Source organism: Miscanthus floridulus, chromosome 10 (genome assembly GCF_019320115.1).
Source record: "Miscanthus floridulus cultivar M001 chromosome 10, ASM1932011v1, whole genome shotgun sequence".
NCBI lineage: Eukaryota > Viridiplantae > Streptophyta > Magnoliopsida > Poales > Poaceae > Miscanthus > Miscanthus floridulus.
In genome coordinates, this window is record NC_089589.1 from 15,568,380 (window position 1) to 15,587,196 (window position 18,817).

Genomic DNA, 18,817 nt, shown 5'->3' on the forward strand with positions numbered 1-18,817 from the left:
GGATCATAAAATCAGACTCTTTAATTAACATTGTAAAGCCAATAAGATTATATAACTAAACTAGGGGCCGAGCCAGGAACTTGTGCGAGGGGGCTCATCTTCCCTTTCTTCTCCTCCACTCTTCTCTTTGTCTTCTTTCTCCTTTCTTCTCTTCATCCATGGCTATAAAGTTTAGGGTGTGTTTGGTTGGGCTTTTGGCTTTGGCTTTTGGCCCAAAAAGCCAAAAGCCCAATCAAAGGGGCTGCTTTTTCAGGCTGCTTTTTCAGAAGCCGTTGCTTTTCCGTAGTACATTTTTGAAAGCTGGTCTGACCCTGCTTTTGGCTTTTAACTTTCTGCTTTTCGAAATTGGTGGCATAAAAAGCTTTTTCATAGTTGTTTCAAGAGAGATAAAGATAGAAGGTATATTTTATACTTGTTTAACCAAACAACTTTCAGCTTTTCTACAGCTCACAGCCCACAGCAGCTTTCCCACAGCTCATAGCCCACAGCAGCTTTTTCCCACAGCCATAGCTCAACCAAACATACCCTTAGAGAGGGCCCTATGGGCTCTATGGGGTAGGGGCTAGAGCCCCCAATCGGCCCACATTGGATTTGTCTCTGAACAAAACTATAGATTTAGCTATGGTTTCCATGGCCCACCTTGCCTCTCACTCTCGCATTCACCTACAACACCACGACCAGCTCGTTATCATCGAAAGAGAAACAGAGCAAAGCGATTGCGCATGGCTATGTGTGTTGAGAGAGTGGGCACTTGGGCGGGTCAACTAGGCGCGAAGGGCACGTGGGACTGAGGGTGGAGAGCAGCAGCGCGGGGGTCAGAGACCCAAGGGCGATGGCCATAGGTGCATTGTCGGGCTGCGAGCAAGAAGGGGCGCACACGGTTGGCTCCGTCACGTCCTCAATACGTTTTGGGCGAACTTTGCTTGCCCTGTTCTGGGCAAGCTCTGCCCTGTCCGGATGGCGTAAAGGCATGGCGGGGGCGTAGACCTGGGCAATCAGTTTTAACCGATACTTCGGTTCGGTTTCTTCGGTTCTCAGAAACTTCAGTTTCCAGAAAACACAAACCGATCGGTCTGTCATAGGAGGAGAAATCGAGCAGTTCGGTGTAGCCTTTCTTCGGTTCAGTTTTTGGTTGAACTGAACAAACCGACGAAGACAACGCGTAGGAGAAAGAGGCGACAGGCGACATCGCTCGGCCTGCTTAGCCTCGCCCCCATTACTACCGCCATCCGGCCACGCGCCGTCAACGAAGAGCCGTCCCAGCTGCCGAAGAGCAGACAGCCCCACGCGGGCGCGCCCCCATCGACGACGAGCGGCCCTGCCCCGCACAAATGAGCCCTCGCTGCCATCGAGCAGGCCAGCTTCGCGGTCGCGCGGCTCCACCCGTGCTGCCTACGCGCCGCCCCACCTGGCCCGCGCAAAAGGATTCGCTGACGAGAAAGGAAAGGGGAAGAGATTCGAGTGCCTTCCGTAGGGTCTGAGGAAGAGGAGGGGTCGAGCGGATAAAGCCAAGGAGAGGGAAAGTGCGTGCGTGGAGTCGACCCCGGAAAGTGCTGGCGGTGTTGGATACTTCGGTTTGTTCGGTGGTTGGTTCGGTGTCACCCCAAAACCGAAGCCGTAGCCGAAGACCGATCTTCTCATATACAGAAACTGAAACTGAAAACCGAAAGAACCGACTTTTGGGTTCTGTTCAGCTCGGTTCGGTTTTCAGTTAAAAAGTGCCCAGCCTGACGGGGACAAGTGGCGGCGTCGGCACCCATGGGCCAGGTTTCATGGATGTGTGCGTAGGAAAGGAAGGGAGAGACGGGAAATGAAGAAGAAAGGTAAGAAAAAGACTCTGACATATGGGGCCCACTTGTCAGGTGGCTAATCCCATTTTCGGTATCCCTAAACCGAACAAAAAAAATGAGAGTCACGTCCTTCTTCAACCAAAACGCTAGACATGAACCCATCCCTAAAAACTAATACGAAACCATCACGTTGTCTCTCAACCAAACACAATCTTAACTTCCAGGTCCTGATGAGCTAGCGCTCCATCTAATGTGTCAGGTAGTTTCAGTTGGAGACAAAGTAAGATACTAAAGGCATGTTTGGATGAACTAGGACTAGTGATCAGTCCAAATAGTTGGGTTCTATGGACTAGTGAACTAACAACTAGTTAGGGCTTTGACTAGTTGTTAGACCAACCACTAGTTCACCTATTTGGATCTTCAAAGCTAAACTTTAGCCAACTAATTGTTAGTTTATGGGATCAAACAGGCCCTAATTCTTGCCTCCCATCCCCTCCTTTTATATGGTCCGTTGCTTCTGATAGTAAACTCTTATCTACTTCTCTGCTCCTGTGGTCCAGTAATCATTCGGTCGATCAACGAAGTTGTTAGCAATAGATAAATATAAGAGGCAGCCGTTGGCTGGGGGTGGAAGTGGAAGGAAGCGTCGGCAGATGAACGATGGCAAAGTGCGGAATTAATAACGTCGGCAGATGAACGATGGCAATACTGCTACAATGCAACTCGTGGAATTAATAACAGTTACGACTCACAGTAATTGAGGCCGGATTTGAGAACGGATAACGGCAGTCTTTCTATTCCTATTGATCTCTATAGACACTGTATATAAACTATGGTCCCAATAAATAATTTCTACAGAACATTTTTTTATCCAATTACATACATCCTTTCTTCATTCTCTATCAATTACATCCCTTCAAGTTTTTCTCGTGTAGACATGGTTTCTAACTTAGACCCGGTTTCTATGATTTTTACTCTCACTCTTCAATAACTATCTTGCCATATCAGTAAAACGCTTAGATGACAGTGCAATTAATGTTCATAGAAACTATGATGATTTCTGCATTGGGAGTGCTCTAAACAATGCTATGCTATACTACCAACTACCAAGGGAAGCAAAGATGGAGGATTACTGCATTGCCTTGTCCATCTCCATGTTTTGTGAATGGTTGGCTGAAACCTTGTTCCATTATCTAAAAAATGTTTCATGGATGAACGCGCATAGTGCCAGCTTACCGAGGATTCACTCTAATACATGTAAATCAAGATAGATTGAAGTGCAGCCAAACAAGCCATAATACTATCAACTAATGAGATCATGTGTTCGAAATCCACTTCCTCTAAACTGAGTACAAATTAGGAAACGAAAAAAGACTCAGTTAGTAGACCACAGTGAGTTTATATTAGGGAATAGGGACTGCAACAAAGGATCATGTGTTCGAAATCCCGTTCGCGTGCCTTTAAACCCGGCTTGATCCGCTTCTTTTTTTTCATCAACGGTGTTTTTCTCTCACAAATTCCTCCAGCATTCCTCCAAACCATCCAAATTCCTCCAAGCGATACCTACACATAAAGTTACCCGTAAGTATCAGGCACTATATATATACTGCACATGTCCAGCCTCCCAATAAATGAGGGCTAATGTGTTAGGTGTATCAAATCAAAAGATGATGAATTAGAAACGAAGCAAAGCCTTTTCATTTTCTATCTTTTGTCTCTTAGCTTATGTCTTCCGTCTTCCATCAATGCAGCTGCATCCGCATACATGCAAATCGCTATCATCACGAGATAATTACTCATCAATAATTTAAGGTATACCTCTACCGCTCCAACTGCAAAACCCTATTAGTTAGCACACACACACGTGCCACACAAAATGTGTCGCGTTTGCATTGCACGGACGAGGTGGAAGAACCTGCACATAAATAGTCTCATAAATTTGATCCCATCTTAATTGACAGATCGATCATTGCGTTAAGTAACTGATGATAGGCCGGGTTTGCTAGATCAGGTAGCCAATTAACACTGATGGGACTCACTAGCCCGTTTGAAATTTAAGAACCGCACACAGGTGCATGCATGGAGCATGGACCATTGGTCCTTGACTCCATGAGCAATGCAATTGCATGGCCATAGTCTGATCGGACAAGCAAAGCAAACCATGTGAAATCATGGCTAAAAAAACTCAGTTGGAGTATACCAAAAAGATGGTAGCTTTGGCATTCAAGGAGTGACGATCTGCTTCGATGACTCAGAATGCCGGCCGGCCATGCCAGGTGCTTGATTGATCCCAGGAGCATTTAAAAATATTAAATAATACTATATGCATGGTGGTTCGTTGACTTTGCTTCTTATAAAGAAGAGATCAAGCAGGGGAATGAAAAAATAAAATAGTTGTGTCCCATGCTGAAATCACATTTGTTAATTAAAGCAGGAATGGAACACCCAACTGAAAACAAGGAAAAGAGGATCCATGAAAAACAGTAGACAGCCCTTCAGGTTTCAGCGCTCTCAACAACCGGCCAAATCTGAAACCAGTTCTTAACCCTGTTGTTCCTTTCCAGGAAAGATCAGAAAAAGCTGGTATCCGTGCACAATGATCTACGTACAGTCTAGTAGATATCTAATCCTGTCAGCAAAAATAAAATTTGTATTGCCAGGAAAGTGAAGGAGGCAAACTAGTATTCTGCTCGTTTTTTTTATCGTACCTGTATCACTAGCCGTATGTCTCAGCAGCAAGTAGATGAATTGCTGTTGTACGGTGGGCGCAGTTTCTTTTCTTGTTAGACTACAAGTTAACACTGTTTCTGACCTACAACAGAGAACCAGCTGACTGAGATGATGTCATCATGCAATGGGAGGGAGGTTATATTACTCTACCTGAGGAACCCCAGCGCCTTTCTCATGTTCAATTCAATTCCCCAATTAGAGGCAGGACAAGCACTACATAAAAAAAAAGAGAAGCATTAGGGGGAAAAAATTCAGGTGCATTTGTCGTCTTCTATGCTCCAGTCAGAATGGCTCCTCGTGCTTACCTGCTGGTTGTTGAAGCACTGTAGATCTTGATCAGCATGGGAGGAAGCTTCCACTCCATCAAGACTCACTCAAGAGCCAGTTGGTCCTAGTTTAGCAGGCAGCAGCGAGGCAATGAAGAACCATTCCAGCACATGATCCCGTCCTACCTTGTATATAAAACTTAATTCAGTTGAATCAAGACCGGCAAAACTAGATTTGCTGCAACTAATACTAACTGGAATGCTTTAGAACTTCAAATTCGTTGTGTAAAGAACCAGATCTCCTGATCTTCAACAATTTTCAGAACCTGCTATACGAGGTATGATGACATGGATGGATGAAGTACGGATAAGGGGGCAGCAGGTTTTTTATGATTTAAAATGAATTATTTATGGTCTTTTTAGAGATTTAATCATAGTTTTATTAGTTTTAGAAAAATACATAATATAGGCAAAACCACCTTCAAAAGCAGCCGAGGGTCAAAGTGCCCGATTTCGATAGTTCAATGGCCTGAGATATCTGGTTTTAGAGTTTGATGGCAAAAAATAGGCTTCTTCCAAAAAACAAAGGGTTAAGTGTTGGTTCAGACTGACAACTGGATAAAATGTGTGGAGGGATCAGAGAATCATGCTCATGGTCCCCTGACGTGTGAAATGTACGATGAGCAAAAAACATAGTACGGTCGGGCACACGCCAGTGCCAACAACTACCGAGATCTCACACTCCAATGGAACGCAGTGGAAAGTTTGTGACTTTATTACCTATACAGAATTCAGTACGAAAGCAAATGGATTCACCTCCTAATGATTGAGAGATTGACTAATGACGGATTCTAAACGAAGCAAAAGCTTGCTCCCCTGTCACATGGCTAGTGTCTCCATTTTTGTTCATAGGCTTAGAACACATTTTTGTTAGGTACCAGCAAATAGCTCTTAAATTGCAACGTCCAAAAACTATATGGCGAATAAAAAATTCACATGGAATGCAACCTTAATCTCATAATTTTGCCCCCTTCTTGCCAGTCCATCATATTTATTACCAGACAGAGTATGCTGGGACTCACCTACTGCTGATGCAGGATCTGCAGTCTGCACAAGGTCCTGGTCCATTGGTTCATGAATCATAAGCCAATCAGATCTGAGAAAAGAGAATGTCAAATATTGTTTAACAAATCAACATATACTAAATTGAATTATGGAGCAAAGTGCAGATATGAAAATGTGATACATGCATTGGCTAAACCAGTCACTGATCCCAAATCATTATAAATTCAGTGCATGGTCTGTTGACTTTGTTTTCAGATTCCAGAAATGTTGGTAGGGCAGAGTGGCTAAATGAGATGCACCTCAAAACATAAGGCAGGATCTGTGAGAACAATAGACAACCATTCTGTAACCTTTTAGGTTTTAACAACAGGCAGAAACAGAAATAAATGGAATGCTTCGAATTAGTTTCTTCCTTCTTATGGCAACTCAGATAATGTGGATATTCTCGCATAAGGGTAGGGACCGCGTAATGTAATCCAGTTAGTAGGCACAATTCTTTTTTGTTAATAGTGTGAGAAACAAATATTATGCTGCATTTCAACTATATGTGTATGATAGAATGGCAGGATGAACTATGTACATGAGGCATATTTCCTTTCTTTGTTCCTGTTGAACTAGAAAAATTTGACAATAAATGGTTTATAAATGCATAGATTGACAAAAGAGGCCACTCTATCATCAACCTACTATTGGGTGGGGGAGAAGATATATTACTCCTAAGTCCTAACTGACAGCAGCAAGGCAGTTGAGGAGATGGTACATAGACTTCTTTAGTCTTACCAAACGAAAAGGTAGAGAAAAATCAACATGCATGCAAATTCTGATATCCAAATAGAAGTGCTATGCTCTCACTAGGAAGTAACAGGTACTAGCTCCCAACTGGAAATGATGAGCTTCCCTACCTCTGTAAGTTGAAACAATCTTCTGATCAGCATGAGAAGTCTCCACTAAATCATAAATCAAGAGCCCACTTGGTCCTAAGCTTAGCAATCCTTTTACGGTAACATGATTGTACAGTGCTCAATGTATTATTCTGTCCCTACATTGTTCCCACAAAGTATTGGCATACATACAAAGGATTACAGATCAGTTGCCTGTGGCACACAAGTAGGGATGAAAACGGATCGGATACGGACGGATATCACCGATATTACATTTGTTTTCATATTTCTGTCCAGATTCGGATTCGAATACGGATAGTGTCAACTATGTCGGATAGGATACGATTGGATATCGACATCATAAATATGCGATTTGAGTATTCGGATACGGATACAGTATCGGATGTTGGATATCCGGACTCGGATACGGACAGATCTCAACCCCTCTAAACGGATTCGGTTTCGAATACGGTTGGAAAATATTCGTACCGTTTTCATCCCTACACACAAGGACCCTATCTTAGAAAGTTTTCAATAGCTGTAGATCAGTAAAAAGTATAGGACCTATGGAGTTTATCTAACAGCTCAGTCTCCTAGAGCACACAATGGTCCCAACTTATACATTTTTCAGCACCTGTAATAAGTAGGACCTATCCAACAAATCTGATGTCTTTTTGTGCCTACATCCTACCCAACAAAAGAACAGATATGATAACCTATTTGCAGGAAAACAAATGATTTGAACCAGATAACTTGTCCAGAGAGTGGAAAAAAATGTGCAGATTACTGAGAGAGCGATTTAACTTACAAAATACTGACACGTAGAAGTAGAAACTTGTTCCTGTGTGCAGCTTCTGCAACCATGAAAGGGACACTCCACAATTTCCTGAAAATATAGGTCGCCCAAACAAACTAAAGTGTTGGAGCCACATGAGCAAGGAGACAAGGTTTCATCTTCCATGAAGTTCATGCAGTTTTCATTCATCCATGTATGTTTTTGTTATTCTATGTGTTGGTCTGAAATGTAGGGTAGTATAGAAGCCTTTGGGTCGCATCTACAGTACACACAGAGGTAGTGGTAACAACAAACACAAATTTCACAGCAACACCCTCTGATAATATACAATATCATCAGATACTGATGATTGTATACAATCAGATTCTCAAGGATCATCATTTGCCTCACCAGTCTCCACCACTGCAACACTAGAAGTTGAACCTTCAGTGGACTCAAGCTCCATGGTGCCTCGATGTAATTGCGTTCGAAACTGTGCTTTCCGCTTGCTTCTTCTCTCTCTCCACTTCACTGCAAAATCTTCAGACACCTCCTTGCTTGAGCTTTCACCAATATCTTCTGAACCCAAACCAGAAGCCATCTTTCCATCGGCCTGAATCTCAGACAGCCTCCTATTCCTCGCGGACACCACGAGAGGCCGGGCCCAACAAACGGCAAGAACAATGAGAGCAATGTACACAGACGAAGACACCCACACGCAGAGTGTCCACTTCATGCCGCGTGCCAGGCTCTTTGCCCACGGAAGAGCAGTCTGCACAACAACCTCTGCTCTGTACACCTGGGGCAGCTGCACCGTCGCAGCTCTTGGCTGCAGCAAGACTCTGATGACCCCTGTTCTCCAATGCCGGCCATGGCCTTCTCTGTACTGCAACACCTTGAGACTTGCGGCCTGGGTCTCGCTGCGTATGCCGAGAGTGAGTGGCACGCACAGCAGCGCAGACTGCGCCAGCCGGACAGGAGTGCTCTTGTACCTCAGCATGTATGGCTGTGTAGCCGATGCCATGGTGATTCCACTTACAGAGACCGCCTCTGCTTTTATCTGCAGAACAAGACGAGTTCACCGTGCGATGCACACATCAGCAAACGAGTTTACCGGATCGGAGATTTGGTAACAAGCATGTGCATGTACCTGGAACATGCCAACTTCACGGTTGTGGTAGGAATCAGGAAACAGCAATGCCATGGACACCCTGACGGAGTGACCCGCCGGCAGCACGCCGCCGCCGCCGGCGCCTCGAGCTCCGTCAAGGACCACCGCGGCGCTGGGCTGCGCCTCCGTGTAGTCGAAGAAGAGCTGCTGGCGCACGGTGACCGGGTCCTCGACCCAGTGCCGGACAAGAAGGAAGCCGAGGAGCACGGACACGAGCAGCGCGGCCACAAGTGCAGCGAAGGTGCACGCCGCGGCGAGCAGGCCTCGCGCCGCGCGCCGGAGGCTGGACGCGACCGCTGCAGGGAGGGCGCGCAGCGAGCCGACGAGAGCGGCGACGGGGAAGACGAGGCTGAGAATGGCAGACGCGACGAGCTCCCCGAGGAAGGCGAGCAGCCGGATGAGCCAGCCTGCCGGGACGGCAAGGAAGAGGAGGGCGTCGTCGGACTCACCACCGGCTGTGCTTCTTGGCCGGCCCGTGTAGTGGCCGTCGCCGGAGTAACCGTGCTGCTGGTACCTGGACACCTGGTGCGGCGTTGAGTACTCCATTAGAGGCTTACAGCTGTAGCACCATATGGAATGGGGCATACTAGGCGACGGCTCGAGGTGTTGCAGTAGCCTGTAGAGTGCAGTGCTGCTGGAGGATGAAGGGCTACACGTGGCAGCAGAAAGGACATGTGGCATGCTCATGCTCAACCTGTGAACCTTCCGCCATGCAGATCTTGGCAGCAGCCTTTGTCAGCATTTCTTCTTGTCCCACGAATCCATCGCACTCTCTTCAACTGATAACCACTTGGCATTATGCGAATAGATACACTGTATTCATCATTTGCCTGGTGACCCAACCGTCAGTATCTTCGCATAGCTAAATCTGCACCTCCACAGGGTGCAGAGCGCGCAGCAGGACATGGAGTTCTTTTGCTTTTCCAACTGAACAAATGGATAATATACTTTTTATGCACATAAATATTGTCATATGGAGATCAAGATTATATGTACATCAGTATGAGGTATTTATTTACTCATGAGATGTGTTTCTGAAGGATGCTGCTATACAGAGGTTAATTACCATGTTAGAATTCTTCATCATTTTCCGTTGGCCTTGTAATGGGTATTGACCATCTTCCCAGATGGGCTGTGTAGTTTGTGCATCTGATGATGCCTCTTCCTTTCGGCCCATCTGGGAAATCGATCACACTGATGCTGCCATCATCCAGGTGAAAAGATGACATGTACTCCATTGGCAAATCAAGACACCGGCAGATTAGAGCTAGGTAAATGGCAGGATGACCGACGGCCACAAGAACACGTTCTGATGTATCATCTGCTAATTCATTTAACAGTGCCTTCCATGCATCCTTGGACTGAGCCCATAGTCGCTCCAGTAATTTGTATTCCATGCCGCCCACCCAACCAGACTGAACTATTTCCCCAAAGCTCTGAAGAACAAAAACAAAGAGTTGTCGATTACTCATCAAATGAATAAAATGTTGTTACAATTTTCCGTAGGACAGGCTCATTTTATACATAGGAGAGTTCATGGAGATGTAAATGCAAGTTTAAGGACAGTGTTATCTTCGTATAATCTAGTCGCTAGTAAAAATAAGTGACACTTAGCAGAAATCATAGGAATTGGCAACGGTTTAACCTTCTGCTTTGCTTGAAAGGCATCTTCAATTTCAAGTTCTATCAACTTCTTCATTTCTACGTAACGAGGCACACAATCAGCACCTAAGCAATCTGCAGCCTCTTGGACCTGCAATTGACTCCATAGGATCAGATAAAGCAGGCCGAAAATAAGCATAAGGAAAAAGGAACACAATTTAAAGAACTTCATGTTTAATTCAGATCACGGTCACCTCACATATAACAGTTGCAGTATCAACAGCTGCAACTTGCGGGCTACAGATAATGCTGTTGACCTTCAAATCCAGAAGTAGTTCTGCAGTCTTCTGAGACTGAAAGTATTTGTACAGAAATGAGCTCAACTTCTGTGTTGGAAACAAATTATGATGCAAGAAACAAAACAAAGTACCTGTATAGTCCCAAGCATGTTCAGCGGCGCATATCCCATTCCACCTAAACTAATCTGGAAACCAAAGCAATGAACAATTAAAGGCGTAGATTAGGGAATAGGGATGCATGGTTTCTTAGTTTCATGCCAATTAAGACCAAGTTGGACCGGTGTGCACAACTTTCTGAAGGCAATTTCAGGAATTACAATATGGTATGCCAAACAAAGAGTCAGTGCTTCCTCATGATAGAACACAAGAATGAACAAGTAAAACCCCATACCTCAGAACTGCTTTGTGTAGCCCCTTGACACGCCAGAATGATCCTCTTGCTTGTCTTTCTTCCCGCAGAACTCCCCCCAGCAACAGGAGAATTTGGGGTCTGTACATACAATTGGGGACAGGATTAATCCATGTTTTAATTGTTTGACCCTTCCGTTTTCCTGTATTGTCTTGTGAATTTCTTTGATCTCTAAGTTGATATGAAGTGGAAATGCTAACAGAACTGGTAAATAGTACATGTCGCTCCTTACAAGAATATTATCTTTTTGAACGAAAAATTAATAATAGAATCATGTAAATGGTTTTTGTACTACTTAGTCCTTACTCCTTACATGTTCTGTTAGCGTTGCTAAGAATATCTCACATATACAGTGATGAGAACAAAGTTACCCTCACCTGATTTAGACGGTTAAGACAAATACTAGGAGGGCCTCCACTTGTCTGTGGGGTGAAGTCCAGCACACTGGCGCCGCAATTGCTCTGGAGAAAAATCCGAAAGTACTCTGCTCCAAGTCCTAAACATAATCGTGAGGTAAGCACAAACCAGTTTCAATCACACTTGACATAACAAACTCCGATCCACGCTCAAATGTAGGAGTACCCACCCAAAGAAGTGGCAACAAGTGCCTGATTCACTGCATTGTGCGCAACCACAAGCACCGACTTGCCCTGGTGTGCTAAAATCCTCTCCCAGCAGCTCTGTGCACGGCCCCACAGCTCCTGCACCGGGTAGTGGCCGTCAATGCTGAAGTTGGCTGCATTCTTTTGCCACTGCCGGTAGAGAACCCCGTACCTCTCCTTCCCTTCATGCTTCAGCAGTCCCTGGAAACCAGAATCGCCAGCACGTTACTTTAAGGCATTTCCACAAGCATCTGGCAAGCATCCATCAAGGAATTAACAAGCGGACAGAATTGGGCAGGCATTCCCAAAAGCACCCTGGTAGCACTGCACAGAATACACAGTAATGGGGGAGCAAAAGAGAGTAAAAATGGAAACCTGAAAAGAGTAGAGATCGATCTCGCGGAGGTCGGAGTCCGGGATGAGATCATCGTCACGCCCATGCCAGATGATCTCGGCGGTGCGGCGGGAGCGCGCCAGCGGGCTGGTGAAGCAGGCGTCGAAGGAGTCGGAGAGGAGCATCTGGCGGGAGGTCTCGGCCTGGGACTCCCCCTTGGGCGTGAGCACGGAGAGGTCGGAGCTCCCCTGGATGCGGCCCTCCGCGTTCCACGTGCTCTGCCCGTGCCGCACCAGCACCACCCGCTTCGCCTCCCGCAGCGACGCGCCCGGGCGCGGGCGCGGGCTCGGGCTCGGGGACCTCTCCAGCTCGTGCACGCTCGAGCAGCAGATGCATGCGGAGGTGAAGGGTCGGCGCCTACGCCGGGCAGCGGCCGCCGGCGACGGCCGCGGGGTGGGGGCGAGCTGGAGCATGGCTAGTCGTGGGTGGCGGTCGTGTTGTGTGAGGACTCTGGAACGTGTGGTTTGCGACACCTGCTTCCCGACAAGATTTTGGTCCTGATCGTGCAATCAGGGACTATGATGGGCTGCACGTGCATGGGCTGATTTGGGACAGGCTTGGAACCTGGCCCAACTTTGTTGAACTTGTCCAGCCTGTTTTTTTAAAGAAAAATTGACTTGGCTTACAATTTTTGGAAGAAAAAATCAGTCAACTTGTAGACTTACCTATTCCATGACATGGTTTGGCTCAGCTTTAATGGTAGAGAAGATCGCCGAAGCGCCGAACCCAGAACCTGAAGATGATACTAAAACACTTCACGCCATGTTCCTCATCGTTACTTCAGCAGTATTTTTCAGCGAACGAATATTATTTTCCTCTCACAGCAAATCAGTATAGGCCAAATTTCAACGAAACGAACAGGGCTTAATCTAGCTATAGGCTCTTTTGCGGCCATAAGGCTCGAGGCCTATGGGCACGACCCACGGCCTGATGGCCGTCGGGACCACGTCGGCCCAACTCGATCGGTGGGCCATGCATCAGCCGCTACAGCGTCATAGCGTGCTAGCCTGGCATGACCTGATTACTGGCCAGCCCGATATGGCCCGCTAATACATAACTGCACATTCCAAATCCTAGCTCCCTTCTCTCAATCGCCTCCGCGTGATTATTCGCACCACCGCCTCCCATTTATCACCGATGATGCATCGCCTCCCTACTCTTCTCCCCTCCCCCGACCCCGATTCCGCGTTAGCTCCCCCGCTCCTCTCCCCTTCCCCTCCCCCACTCCTACATTGGCTCCCAGACTCCTCTTCCCTTCTCAAACCCCGCTCTTCTCCCCTCCCCTGATCCCACACGTCGGCTCCCCCGACCCTCTCCCCTCCCACATCCCATTCCAACGCTGCCTAATGCTCCCCCAACTAGCGAGGAGCTCGCGCCCCCTGATGCTTCTCCTCTAAGTAATCGAGCAACTATAGGAGCCCTTGCCACGACCTCTTCCTTCTCCATAATTCTCTCTTCCAGTGGTGCGTTCGATACAGGCCCGCCAGTGCGACCGAGGCACAGCTCCAGCTCGGCAGGCTCATCGGGCAAGCGGTGCTTGGGACAAAGGTAGAGCCCGTGGACATGCACGACACAGCACAATTTGCTTACAGGGCCGTGACGGCTCAACTCTTATCGGGTCGTGCCTCAATGGGCTCGGGCGGGCCATCCATTTGAGCATCTATACTTTTGCATATTTTTTAGAACAAGTTGTGAAAATAGATTAAAAAGATAATGATCTAAAGGAGCCACCATACGTGTAACGTGTGATGTCGGATTGTCTGTTAATCTGTTTACATAGAAGAAGCGAGCATCGCTCGATCTCGCTCGCATAACTGGAATAATTGTGTTAACGATGTGATATGAACTCTGTTGTTATACGTATGATGGATCAGGTCAGGGCGTCGATAAAAAAAAAAGTCTCTCTCTCTCTATGGCCGTCAATGCCTATAATATATATATATATGTATATGAGCATTTCCCTGCCGACTCCTCTTTTATCAAAAAAGAGAAATTTTCCCTGCCGACTGCTATAGAGCTATAATCCTATCTAGGATATGATAGTGATAGTACGTTGCAACAAGAGCCCGTGAACGTGAGGGCAGAAAACGCCAGAAACCAGGGCATGAAACGATATAGGCCGCAGAATGCAGAGGCAGAGATAAACAAGGCTCAGAACCTCCCAAAAAACATCTTCGTCGTCGTCCCATTCGTCTACGCGTGTCTTTGGCAGTATCAGGGACGATGCAAGGTGGCTACGTTGAGGCCATGCGTTCTATTGCGGCGTTCATACTAGCCTACAACGTTACCATTCTCCTCGTAAGAGGTGAGACATTATTAAAACTGCACCATTCACAAGCAAAATACAGCGAACTTTAATATAAGTTATCTTAAGTCCGATCATCATAACTCTCACAAGATTTTATAGAAACAATGGTAATTTTTGAGAAATGCTAAACGATACTCGGTTATTTTGGAGCAATCCAACACTCGATTTTATGTACGTCCCGATTCAAGCTCTTGCCCTGCGATTAGCTTGGTTAGGGTTTGAGATTGAGTGGCCTTCCTTCTCCAACTCCGGTAGACATAGAAGAAAAACCTAGGAGGAAGGCCAGATCGGCGGTGGTGGCAGGCGCGGGGGCGGCGGAGCGGTTGCGCCGTTGGCCGGGCGGTGGAGGAAGGCGGTTGGGTAGGAAACGGGCGGGGGAGTCACGGTGATGCCCTAGCGAAGCCGGATTAACGCGGCGGTGGGGTAGAGGCGGATCCGATGGCGGGGAGCCACCGGAGACGAGGCAGATGGGCAGGGCGGCTTCATCCTACGGCTGGAAATAATCGAGCGTTGAACCGCTTAAAACACTCGATTGTGGGGTAGACTTTTACGATATTAAAAATGAACATGATAAGATGCAAATTTTTTTAATAATTTATCTATTTGATATCATAAATGCTAATACCCTCTTCTTTAAATTTAGGTGAACTTAATTAAAATAGTTCGACATATGACAAAACGAAATTCATTATGTTTCAACGAGCATTTTTTTTGTGAGGTGAATTCAGAAGGTACTACTGGGCATTAAAAGTTGCATATCAGCTAATTATTCATTGTGCGGCGTGTGGATTTACTTATCTATACTACTACGACTATATTACCTGCGTAAATTGCCGAGCGAACAAAGTCCATTCCTGCATTATTCGCCGCGCGCGCATTTGTTTCCAACGAAATCCGACGACGACAACGTGTCTTCATCGCCTACGTCCATTTACACAAGAAATCGACATCTCCTCTACTGCGTCATGCATAAATACAATACAACGGCGCGCCTCCTATTGCATTGCACGAGAAGATAGCTATTAGGAGGTACCACAGCTAGCCCCGCTGCAATGAACAGCACTTCTTGGTTGCTCCTCCTTGTTTTGGTGCAGCTCTCTTGCTTCCACTGCTACTCCGCCACCCACCACCACCATGGCCGGAAGCACGCTCGCCCAGTACTAATTGCCCCCGCCACCGCTACCGTCGTCGGCTCCGTTGTCATCGTCCACTCCAGCAGCTCCGAGGCTGCCACCGCCGTTTCAGGTGCGCATGCAACCTGCTTTCACCGTATGACAATGTTTGAGGCTTAAGCCTGCCTGCCTGTCTGCCTGCTTCTCTAACACGTAGCACGGGCCTACGGCTTCAAGCAGGCACCCTGGTCGGAGTCCGCTGCCACGACGGGAACGGACGGCCGGTCATCCGGAAGGACGTCGTCACCGACCGGAGCGGCAAATTCCACGTCCACCTCGCGCAGCACGAGCCCAGCAGCAGCAGCCAGAAGCTCCGGTCCATCACGTCCTGCTCGGTGGCGGTGCACCTCCTTCAGGCGCCGCCATGCGTCGCCACCGCCACCAGCTCCGCTCGCGGGCTCCATCTCATCGCCCACCACAAGCACCACCACCACCACGACGGCGGCGGCGGCGGCGCTCGCGTCTTCTCCGCCGGCGCGTTCGCCGTCCGTCCGGAGCTCTGCAGCCAGAAGGGCCTGTTCTTCCCGCCGCTCCCGCTCGTACCGGAGCCACCGAACATCGGCGGCGTGCCCATCCCGCCGAACCCGGTCACGCCGGCCCCGCCGTCTCTCGTGCCGCCGCTCCTGCCTGCCCCGTCTCCGCCGTCCGTCCTGCCACCGCTTGTCCCACAGCCACCGCCGTCGTCGATAATACCACCGTTGTTGCCGCCGTTGGTTAACCCGCCGCCACCGCCGCCGCCGCCGCGGCTTCTTCCCCCCGTGCCGGTGCCGCTTCTCCCCCCGGGGTTTCCTGGCGTACCGCCAGCCTCCGCTTCCAAGAACCGACGCCCGGGGAATCCCTGAGGAAAACATCTAGTTGGAGTTGTGTTGCCCTTTACATTTACACGCACCTACGTACTGCCGTCAACTGTAATTTTCTTGTTCGTCAACCGGCCTGAGCTGTATTTACCCTGATTGGTATCATGTTTAGTACTTAATCTTCTCTCTAGTCAACCTCACCGTAACTTTTCTTTATCACTGACGGGTGGGACGGAGCCCACCATATTCAGATTTTTGTTTAATTTTAACAGAAAAACCAATATTTCAAAAAGCACATCCCGAACAAAAAATCTATGAACTAGCCCTTTTAGTCGCCCCAGAGGTTGTATCGTGACTCGTGACTTCGATCACATTACTTGCAACGTTGCATAACAAAAGTTGTGTGTATCCAAAAGTCAGAACGACTAAAAATTTACAATGGAGGGAGTACCAAAAAAAAAACTCTTAGCAGTGGAGCCAGAAAAGCTAGAATGAAGATGGTAGATTAGAAAAGAGTTGCTAAACATTCTAAAAATAAATTGGATTTTGTTTTTTATCTTATTGTTTTCTTATGGATATATGGGGTTCTAGAGGCAGCAGCACTGGTCATGTCTCTGCCCTGCTTTCTCTCTCTCTCTATAGACATATAGCGCCCAACACATTCAAACAGACAAAAATTCATCAGCGGTTCTCAACGTTGTCTTGAGGTATTATCTAGGTCTTCAAAGTCCTAAAATGCATTTATGGCTCTATGAAGTTATAATAGGTCTCATCTAGATCTAAACAGGCGTTTACCTGACCCGCTATCTTACATGACATGCCAATTCAACGCTTACATGGATCAGATAAAATCCACATGTCAGCGACAAAGCTCCACCTTAAAAAAAATCATACCTTTTTTCTATATAACCTAGGGCAAAGATGATTTTTATATGAAAATTGTAGCTCTCGATGACATCTACAACATTCTAGTTTTTAGTTTTTATTTGAGATAATTAAGATGCTAAAAAAATAAAGTTTCAGTAGTATATTAATCATCTTCTTGTATGGTGTCGGATAAAGATGCTTTGTATATAGAAATTGTAGTTCTCAAAGAGATCTACAAATTCTTCTTTTGTGTGTTTGTCATTTGAAGTCGTTAAGATGCTCAAAAAATAATATAAAGTTTTAGAAGCATATTAATCGTGTACCAGCTCTTGTCGCCTTAGAAAATCATATCTCTCTTGTATGATGTCGGATAAAGATACTTTGTGCATGAAAGTTATACCTCTTGATGAGATATACAAATTTCTGGCTTTGAGTTTTTTATGTTTCTTTAAATGAACATCATAGATAATTCATATACGAGCATATTCTCATACAAGCCATTCTAGAAAATAGTTGGACCTCGCATCCATACATATACAATGTACTTTAAGCAGAAACAAAAGTTCAAATCCTATTAGTAGTTTTATTACATGGTATGGTCTCTCTTTCTTAGCTGCCTTAATACTTGAAAACATTAAATTTTTTGTGCACTTTATTGGCTCTTGAAAAACTGTTATATCGATTATACATTATAGCAATAAAATATAAATTGCAAGAAATTATATGCCTTGTCGGTCTTACTTTTCAACCAAGTTAAGCCTACGCCACTTTTTAATAGTCATAAGCTTAAGAACAAGATTTCGTTCATACACAACTTGTTCCAAATTCATATCAAAGTGCAATGATATGCAGTCTCGTAAAGAAGAAGTGCGACAATGCATATTTTCTTGATCTTGTATCTGCCACTCGCGGTTTTGGGGCCGAAACTGTCAAACCCAGTTGGAGTCGCATATCCGCTACGCCTCCTCAACGATCTCGACACATGTCACCACTCGTCCTCGACTGCTCAATCACCAAGTCCTCGCACACCCACCTTGACTTGGTCAACCACCATCTTGACTTCAATCAACACAGTCTACTACGTCTTTGCATGCACACTTGCTTGTCGACGTTGCCAAGTGTTAGCAGTCCATGGTCCATCCTCTGGCCCTCGGTTCCTCGATCCAAGCCTCCATGTCCATCCTTCACCGCTCCTAGTTTATCAACATGAACTCACTTGACCTTCTCCACCGTCGTTGACCGTCTCAACGCTCAACACATGCACAACACAAAGGCAATAGACATGTTGCATACACCACTACTCACGCTATATATGGTTAGTCTCATCGCTAAACTAAAGCTCGATTCATCACTTGACAATCACTCATCACTCATCCACACATGGGCACAATCCACCATAGTGACTTGCACAAATCCCATTGTTGCATCCTTTATGGGACAAAGGGAGTATGATCTTTCGGTTATCAGATGTTTTTTAGTTGGTATTTTTCTATCCTCAATGTTCTATATATTGCTTGTTGATTTGATATCGTCATTTGTTGTTTATTATATATTATTTAATGTATGACTAGTAAAATTTCTAGAATTCTATTATTTAGGGTCTCTGTTGGTTCGATATAAATGGTGATACTATTTTCTATAAAGTTGACCAAATTGAAGAAAATTTGACTAATTTAAAACCTAGAATTG

At 46.2% G+C, this 18,817-nt stretch overlaps 3 protein-coding genes across 5 annotated transcripts; 1 reads left to right on the top strand and 2 right to left on the bottom strand.

Moving 5' to 3' along the window:
* Window positions 1-7,505: 7,505 nt before the first annotated feature.
* Window positions 7,506-9,365, bottom strand: LOC136486292 (seipin-1-like). The gene is made up of 2 exons (XM_066483161.1): window positions 8,658-9,365; window positions 7,506-8,567 (listed from the first exon to the last, which is right to left on the bottom strand). The coding sequence occupies exons 1-2, from the start codon at window positions 9,363-9,365 to the stop codon at window positions 7,896-7,898; spliced, it is 1,380 nt and encodes a 459-aa protein (XP_066339258.1). The 3' UTR covers window positions 7,506-7,895.
* A 113-nt stretch (window positions 9,366-9,478) lies between these two features.
* On the bottom strand, window positions 9,479-12,447 carry LOC136487736 (2-carboxy-D-arabinitol-1-phosphatase-like). 3 transcript variants are annotated; one of them, XM_066484833.1, is made up of 9 exons: window positions 11,966-12,447; window positions 11,575-11,791; window positions 11,366-11,484; window positions 10,971-11,069; window positions 10,711-10,764; window positions 10,535-10,633; window positions 10,324-10,431; window positions 9,745-10,114; window positions 9,479-9,605 (listed from the first exon to the last, which is right to left on the bottom strand). In XM_066484833.1, the coding sequence occupies exons 1-8, from the start codon at window positions 12,395-12,397 to the stop codon at window positions 9,749-9,751; spliced, it is 1,494 nt and encodes a 497-aa protein (XP_066340930.1). In that variant the 5' UTR covers window positions 12,398-12,447; the 3' UTR covers window positions 9,479-9,605; window positions 9,745-9,748. The 3 variants fall into 3 exon arrangements, with proteins under 3 accessions (XP_066340930.1, XP_066340931.1, XP_066340932.1); XM_066484834.1 differs by lacking the exon at window positions 9,479-9,605 and having other exon boundaries at window positions 9,620-10,114; window positions 11,366-11,472; XM_066484835.1 differs by lacking the exon at window positions 9,479-9,605 and having other exon boundaries at window positions 9,621-10,114.
* Window positions 12,448-15,282: 2,835 nt separating this feature from the next.
* LOC136487737 (proline-rich protein 4-like) lies at window positions 15,283-16,432 on the top strand. Its single transcript, XM_066484836.1, has 2 exons — window positions 15,283-15,537; window positions 15,645-16,432. The coding sequence occupies exons 1-2, from the start codon at window positions 15,345-15,347 to the stop codon at window positions 16,304-16,306; spliced, it is 855 nt and encodes a 284-aa protein (XP_066340933.1). The 5' UTR covers window positions 15,283-15,344; the 3' UTR covers window positions 16,307-16,432.
* Window positions 16,433-18,817: the final 2,385 nt, after the last annotated feature.